This window comes from Arachis ipaensis, chromosome B09 (assembly GCF_000816755.2).
Source record: "Arachis ipaensis cultivar K30076 chromosome B09, Araip1.1, whole genome shotgun sequence".
NCBI classification, from domain to species: domain Eukaryota; kingdom Viridiplantae; phylum Streptophyta; class Magnoliopsida; order Fabales; family Fabaceae; genus Arachis; species Arachis ipaensis.
Window position 1 is genome coordinate 139,279,706 of NC_029793.2, and position 8,340 is coordinate 139,288,045.

The following is an 8,340-nucleotide window of genomic DNA, read 5'->3' on the forward strand; positions in this document are numbered from 1 at the left end:
GGTGGTGTAAAGTTGTTGTAACTTCCTTGGTTGTAATTGCCACGACCTCTACCTCTGAAACTTCCTCTGCCTCTACTTTGAAAATTAAAACCACGACCTCGTCCTACTTGTGTATGACTTGATTCTGCAATATTGTTTAAATTCACTCGACTTTTCAGTGCTTCCTCAGTTGATTTTTCTGACTTCTCTAATATTCTGCTGATGTGGCTTTCCATGGTTCCTTGCAACTCTGCAATCGTCATGGTGTCCATATCGTGGGACTCTAGTATCGTAGTCACCACATGGTCATACTTCATTGGCATGGTGCGAAGAATTTTCTCCACTACTTTGCTATCGGGCATATCTTCTCCATAGACTCTCATCTTATTGACAAGATCTGTAACACGGGTAAAATATTGCTCAACAGTTTCTGAGCTCGACATCTCATACCTTTCATATTCTCTTCTCAAAGACTGTAGCTTTGCTTTCTGAGCTTTATCTACGCCTTTGTATGACAGCTTCAACGTGTTCCATGCTTCCTTTGCACTTTTGGCATTTGCTATTTTGCCAAGCACCGTATAATCTACTCCTTGATGAATTTGAGATAACGCCAATTGATCTCTCCTCTGTTGGGCAGCATCTGCTCCTTCTTGCAAACCTGGTTCAATAAAATTTCACAGGTTCTGGGCCTTCAAATGGGTAGACATCAAAGTCTCCCAATAACTATAATCAAGTTTCCCATCTAACTTGGGACCGGACCACACAATATTGAAAGTGTTTGCCATACCACTCTATGAATAAACAACTATGTGAGAACTCTCCCACACCTCACAAACTCTCAAACACCAGGCGCTGGATTAACCAGCTCTGATACCAATTGTAAGTAAAATACCCACACTTACATAAACTAAGAAAATACTTTAGAGGACCTAGCACCTTGAGTTTGAATAGATTCTGTAATATTTGATTTGTTTGAGCAATGACAAGTCATCTTTGCTTGCCACTATGATGTCATCAACATAAACCAATACCATTACAAATTTCTTAGCCGTGCCTCGATGAAACAAAGAATAGTCAAATGTTGATTGGATGAATCCAGCTCCAACCAGCGCAGTGGAGAATTTTGTGAATCATTCCCTTGATGCTTGCCTTAAACTGTATATCGACCTATTTAACTTGCACATTAGGTTCCCAATCTGCTCCCCCCTTGTTGAGATATCCATGAGTCAACTGCATATATACTTCTTCAACAAGATCCCTGTTTAAGTTAGGCATTATTTATGTCAAGTTGCAACAATTTCAAGTATTTTATGACTACTATGGCAAGGAGTATTCTCATTGTGGTGAGTTTAGCCACATGGGATAAAGTATCATTGAAATCAATTCATGCGTGTTCCCTTAGCCACCAATCTTCTTTGCATCTATCAACTGTACCATCTTGTTTCCTTTTCGCCTTATACACCTATCTGCAATCGATGTAATTCTTTCCTTTTGGGAGCTATACCACCTCACATTTTTATTATTTTCCATTGCTTGCAATTCTTTAGCCATAGCTTGCTGTCATTGAGGGTACTTGGCAGCTTGGTGATAAAACTGTGGCTTATAAAACTCAGAGACTTGTAAATAAAAATTTTGATATGGGGTGCTTAACTTGGTATAAGAGTAGTAGTTGACCATTGTTAATGATGAAGTAACATTATTGCATTGATAATTTGACAAATAAGCTGGTTGTCGATGAAGTCTAGTGCTCCTTCTAATTTGTTGTTCTTGGTTCTGAAGTTGGTGATCTTGCTGGATAGGAGATGGAGGAAGCTGCTGTAATAGGTTTGAGTTGTCTAAAGGAGCAAGGCAGGGTTTATGGAGCACATAGTCAACAAAAGGATCAGATTCTTGAAGCTCTGTATTATCAGACTTGAAGGGAAAGTTTAGTTCATGAAAAATCGCATACCTTGAAATAAAAAACTTCTTGGACTTAATGTCATACAATTTGTATCCTTTCTATCCTTTTGGATAACACATGAACACAACCGGTGTAGCGTGTGGAGTAAATTTGTTTCTAGATGAAGGCAAAGTTGAATCATAAGCAAGGCATCCGAACACTTTCAAATCTGCATTGGACGCATCCTTTTTGAAAAGGATTTTGTAAGGTGATTGTCAATTCAATAGTGAGCGAGGAGGGAGTTCTGTTAATAAGGAATGCCACTATGGTGATGCAATCCTCCAAAAATCTTATTGGAATTTCATATTGATAAAATTAACTCCTTACCACATTGAGGAGGTGTTGGTGTTTTTTCTCCTGAGGCCTTTCCACACAACTAAATTGATGAAGAGTTCTTCTCATTTGTAGAAATTCAGTGAGTGAGTTTCGGTGCATTATCCAATCTCAACTTCTTAATATTGCAACCATATTGAGTTTGAATCATGGCAAAAAGATCTTTTATAATTGTTGCATATTTCTAACCTTGTATCACGTGCTTCGAAGATCACAGTATTTGTGTATAATCATACGTTGTTCTTGTCCTGGCTAAGACAAAAAAAAACTACTTGGAAGGAGATTGTTCATCCAGGTGCAACTCATTTTACCATTGTCTTCATCACATTGAAGAGTATCTTTGAACAAAAAGTATATTTACAAACATTGGTTATGGATACACACTTTACCTGACACAAATTAGGAAGGAGTGTTAATGGTAGATATATTAGTGCAATTATCCTAGACAATAAATTTTGGGATGATTGCTTTACTGCATGCAAACTTGTGAGTCCGTTGATTAATTAAATTGATGAATTGTTGATGCTGATGATAAACTATCATTGGGACAAGTTTATGAAGGTATGATGAGGACAGAAAATGCAATCAAAGAAATGTTCAAGTATAGTAAGACTGCATATCAGCCTTACACAGAGATTATCAACTCAAGATGGGATAAATATTTGAAAAAAAATCTTCATGCATCGGCTTATTTCTTAAATCCTATTTTTTTCGATGAAAATTATAAAAAAAGCATTTGATGTCATGCGAGGTTTACTTTATCTTGTTACGTTATATTGCAAAGTTAATAATTTAGATTTAGTTGAGGCAATGAAAGAAAGAAATTTGTATAGAGATCGAAAGGAAAGCTATGATAGACCTGAAGTTTTTTTTGCCAAATACATTTGTATAGAGATCGAAAGGAAAGCTATGATAGGCCTAAAGTTTTTCGAGCTGCAAAAAAACTTCAACCTGGTAAGAATTTTTGTTTGATAGTAACTTATTTTATATTTTTATTTCCTTAATTTGATAATTGATAGTTGGGTTATGGGATTGTAACTTGTAGACGAATGGTGGAGGTTGTTTAGTGGTTCTGTTCCATGTTTGCAAAACATGGCAGTTCGCATTCTTAGCCAAACATCTGATTCTTTGGGGTGTGAAAAGAATTGGAATCTTTTTTATCATATTCATATGAAAAGAAGGAATAGATTGAAACATGGTAGGCTAAATGATATTGTGTATGTTACATATAATTTGTGTCTTAAATCGAGATAATGTATGTTTCATACTTTCATTTCATATCATTAGATTTTGTATAGTTAATATGTTATACTAGGCTTATCATATATTGTATTTAATTTGTTAGGAAGGAAAATAAAAAAAGAAAGCAAAAAGTGCAATATAATCCAATTGATTATGAAAGTATTGATTGGTTGACTTTTGGGTCACGGAAGAAGTTGTTGAAAAAGAGCTTGATCTTCCTAGTAATATTGAAGACTTGCTTCGTGAGTATTATAGTTTATTTTCTGATCATTTATTACAATAATTTTAATTATTAAAAAATTTATTGATAATGTGTTATATATTTCATTACATGATATTGATGTTAATTTAGATTAAAGTAGTGGTGGTAGTGGTGGTAGTTGTACATTTTATGTTGTATCACTTAATTATACTAGTCCAAGTAGTAGAAATAAAAGTGATGATATTAACGAAGTAAATTTGCAGCAAGTTATAGTGAATTTTAATGATTGATGATAAATTTAGATGTTAATATTTTATATTTAGTTGGTTTTTTATTATTTGATTTTTAAATTTATATTTAAATGAGATCATAACATTGTGATTTATATAATATTTATAATTTGATTAATATTTTAAAATTTATATTAAATTATAATCATATTTTAATGTGTTTATTTATATTTTATTTATTATTTTATTATAAATAATTTTTTAATTAAATTACAGTCAAATTAATTAAACTAATAAACTAATAATTAAAATAATTTAATGATCAGGTGAATTTTCAGAACCTTAGTTCCGATCCACCATTTAGTATCCACCTTTTAGATTCGGGAAAACAGGAAAGTTTAGATCCAGGAAAACAGAAATGTTCAATAATCCTAAATCGTTATTAAATAAAAGGGTAAAAAACGTTAATAAGCCAAGGCAGGAGAGATTTTACGTATATCAGCCAAAATGAAAATCGTTTCACCAATCAGCCAAAGCATATTTCTATATAATTCGAACCAGCATGGTTCGAACTACAACAACAAATAATTCGAACCGAGTCAGTTCGAATTACTAACGAAAAATTCACTCTAATTCGAACCAAGATGGTTCGAACTAAAAACACGCGTAATTCGAACTCTGTTTGTTCGAATTATACAAGGAGAAGCTTGCCAAAGTAATTCAAACCAGGTTGGTTCGAATTACACAAACCATACTTCGAACTAGGCTGGTTCGAATTAGTGAGAAACAGACCTGTATATATATGGTTGTAAACGTGAGTTGCTCTCATTAGAGGGTGTAAGATGGCTAGTGACGAGTGTTTTGTAGTGTTGGTTCACCACAGAGGATCAATTAAGAGGAAAACTCGTTCCGCTGTGAAGTTCACTAATAAGGATCCTCTCTGTATTATCGTGAGGCCTACGACGAGCTATGATGACCTTGTTAGGTCTGTACTGATGAAACTTGGTCTGGAAGGTGCGAAGCGGGTTAAGAAGTTTTTCTATCGCATTCCAATCACGGTGCTCCAGGAAACCGTCAAGTATGATTGTTTCACGATCGGGAGTGATGAGGACTTGCAAGTCATGTTTCATTGTCGCCGGCAATTTCTGGAGGTGAGGACACCAGAATTGTTGGCAAAGTTGGTTGATGTGGTATCCAGCTCAGGGGTTCGAACCGGAATACCACCACTTTAGCCACGGCAGTCGGTTCTAGTTCCAGACCTGCCGTTGCATCTTCGTCTGTCCCTGTGTACGAGCCACCGGTCCAACCTGTCGCCTCCCCTTCTTTCGCTGTTGATCTCAATGGCAGCGTAGGCGACGAGGTCGGAACAGGAGAATTTCTGCCGACCTCTTTACAGTGCACTGCACCACTTGGGGTTGGAGACAGATTGTTGGGTGATGCAGAGGACGATGACGTCGAGCCGAATATGATTGATGATGACAGCGGCGATGATATTTGAGCGAGTGAGCCTACAGGGGCGGGAGGTGGTTCTAGCTCTGGCACACAGCAGTATCCACCACATTTTTTCTCTTTGGACTTGGATGCCATGAGGTAGGAGGGGGTTTCTGGGCAGCCTGTTAGATTTGGAGCTAGAGATGCGGAAGGGACTGCTGGTCTGACAGAGTTCCAGGTTGGTCAGCAATTTCAGGATAAAGATGAGGCCCTGTTAAGTGTGAAGACTTACAGCATCTGGCGAGGGGTACAGTACAAGGTAGTGGAGTCTAACTATCGCCGGTATGTGGGCAAGTGTTCTGAGTTCGGGAATGGGTGCACATGGTTGATTCGATTGAGTCTCCAGCAGCGCAAGGGCATTTGGGAGGTCAAATGGTACAATGGACCTCATACTTGTCTTGCCACCTCCATCTTGAGTGACCACAGGAGTTTGGATTATCATGTGATATCGGCGTTCATTATGCCAATGGTTAGGGTTGATGCATCCGTCAGCATCAAGATGCTCCTAAATGCCACGGCCGCACACTTTGGGTTTAGGCCGACGTACAAGAGGGTCTGGTTGGCGAAGCAGAAGGCTATTGCCCTCATCTATGGTGACTGGGATGAGTCGTACAACGAGCTCCCCAGGTGGGTGTTGGGAGTTCAGTTGACGATGCCTGGTACTGTTGCAGTCCTAAGGACGAGCCCTGTTCGAGTTGGTGGACAACTAGACGAGTCTCAAGCTTATTTTCACAGACTGTTCTGGACGTTTCCACCGTGCATCGAGGCATTCCGTCATTGCAAGCCGCTGGTTAGTATTGACGGCACCCATCTGTATGGCAAGTATGGGGAACGTTGCTCATCGCGATTGCACAGGACGGGAACTCCAACATACTACATGTTACAATCGCACTAGTTGAGGGTGAGAATACAGAGTCTTAGACATTCTTTCTCTCCCACCTGCGTCAGCACGTGACACCGCAGCCGGGTCTGCTGGTTATATCGAACAGGCATAACGGCATCAAGGCCGCGCTTAAGGCTCCCGACGGAGGTTGGTTACTTCCATCTGCATACCGTGCATTCTGCATTCGACACGTAGTGGCTAATTTTGCCCTTACCTTCAAGGACAAAGACGCACGGAGGCTTCTTGTCAATGTGGCGTATGCCAAGACCGAGGTTGAGTTTGATTACTGGTTTGATATTCTGCGGTCTGAAGACCCAGCGATGTGTGAGTGGGCGAACCGAATTGAGTATTCCTTGTGGACTCAGCATCGTGATGAGGGGCGGAGATTCGGTCACATGACGACGAATATCTCCGAGTGTGTGAACTCAATCCTCAAGGGTGTTAGAAACCTCCCTGTGTGCTCGCTGGTGAAGGCAACATATGGAAGGCTTGCGGAACTCTTTGTTCGCAAGGGGAGAGAGGCTGAGGCCCAGATGGGAACCGGACAAGAATTCAGTCAGCACTTGGTAAAGTGTATTGAGGCCAACTTGAAGACGGCGAGGTGCTTCACGGTGACTTTGTACGACAGGGATAACTCCAAGTTCACCGTAGCAGAGACCACTCCGACTGGTTCTTTCTCATTGGGTAGCTACAGAGTATCGCTTGCCTCTCAGACATGTGACTGCAGGTACTTCCAGGCACTTCATTTCCCGTGTCCGCACGCGCTTGCATGTTGTGCCTACTCACGGGTTACCTGGACCGCTTATGTTCACAGGGTGTATCGTCTTAGTTCGGTATTCAGTGTGTATCGGATGGGATTCACGCCTCCAATTCTGGAGGGTTTCTGGCCACCATATGACGGGCCCACTGTGATTCCGGACCCTAACAAGAGGCGTGCGAGAGAGGGTCGTCCGAGGTCCACTAGGATACGGACCAATATGGACGAGGCAGATCCGAACCAGCCAAAGAGATGTGGCCTCTGTCGCCAACCCGGACACACACGTTGGAGTTGCCCACAGCTCGGAGCATCGTCTCACACAGCGGGCCATTAGTAGCTGTATTCTTAGTGTTGGTACTTATTTTATTTAAGTTTCGCTTTCGAAAGTTGTAGTTGAGAACTCATTTAATTTGTTGATGTTAGTGCGTTGTATTGTGCATGTTGCATTAATTAATGAATATGTTATGTTTCACTTTGAGTCTTTCTAAAAGTTCGCTGAATGCAAAGTTCAATAAATAAATCTACCTATTACATTGATAGACGATGCGAAAACTATGATAGTCACTAATATAACCAATAAACACCTGTTTTCAAAGTACAATATGATGAACAAACAACAAAAGTAAACATGGCTAAAATAACAACAAAAGTAAACATGGCTAACATACATTAATGAACATGAAGAAACAACATACATGATACATGAATCATCTAAACAGATGCGAGCCCGTAAAGCAACGACGGGGTACCTGTGTCCTATGACCTCTGCGGATAAGCGGCTCCTTGTCCTCGATCCCATCCTCCTCCTCATCCGGGGCAGGCTGTGTAGGTGGCCTAGGCTGGACGGGTGCCGCAGACGGTCTGGCAACTGAATGTGATGCAGCAGTGTATGCGAAAGGAGGGGTACCTCCCAATGCAAAATGGTCACCAACAGATGTCGTAGGAGGCTCGTTCAGATCGACATCTAAAGGTGCCTGTGTGCCGGAACTCTGACCATGCCTACGGGCCGCCACGTCCTCCTGCATGATGGTAGTAATCTCGTCTAGAAAGTGTGAACCCCCGAAGTCCGCATCAAGCGTATCTGAGGCAAGGAAGTCTGCCCACTGTGATCCCGGACTAACCCATGGGCTACTCTCCTGAAGAGTCTGGTCATGGCCTGGTACACCAACGAAATAATCTCCAAGAGGCCCCGAACCAAGTCCAACGTCACTAGAGTCAGCCCCGTCACCCATACCTGACCCATACCACTTGCCTCCATGTCCACCATCATGGGAACTAACACCA

At 40.6% G+C, this 8,340-nt stretch overlaps 1 protein-coding gene across 1 annotated transcript; it reads left to right on the forward strand.

The window, feature by feature from the left end:
- On the forward strand, positions 6,833-7,390 carry LOC107616287. Its single transcript, XM_016318262.1, has one exon. The coding sequence runs from the start codon at positions 6,833-6,835 to the stop codon at positions 7,388-7,390; it is 558 nt and encodes a 185-aa protein (XP_016173748.1).

Coding starts and splice junctions, on each gene's coding strand:
- LOC107616287 (XM_016318262.1), top strand. CDS start 6,833: ATGGGAACCGGACAAGAATTCAGTCAGCACTTGGTAAAGTGTATTGAG.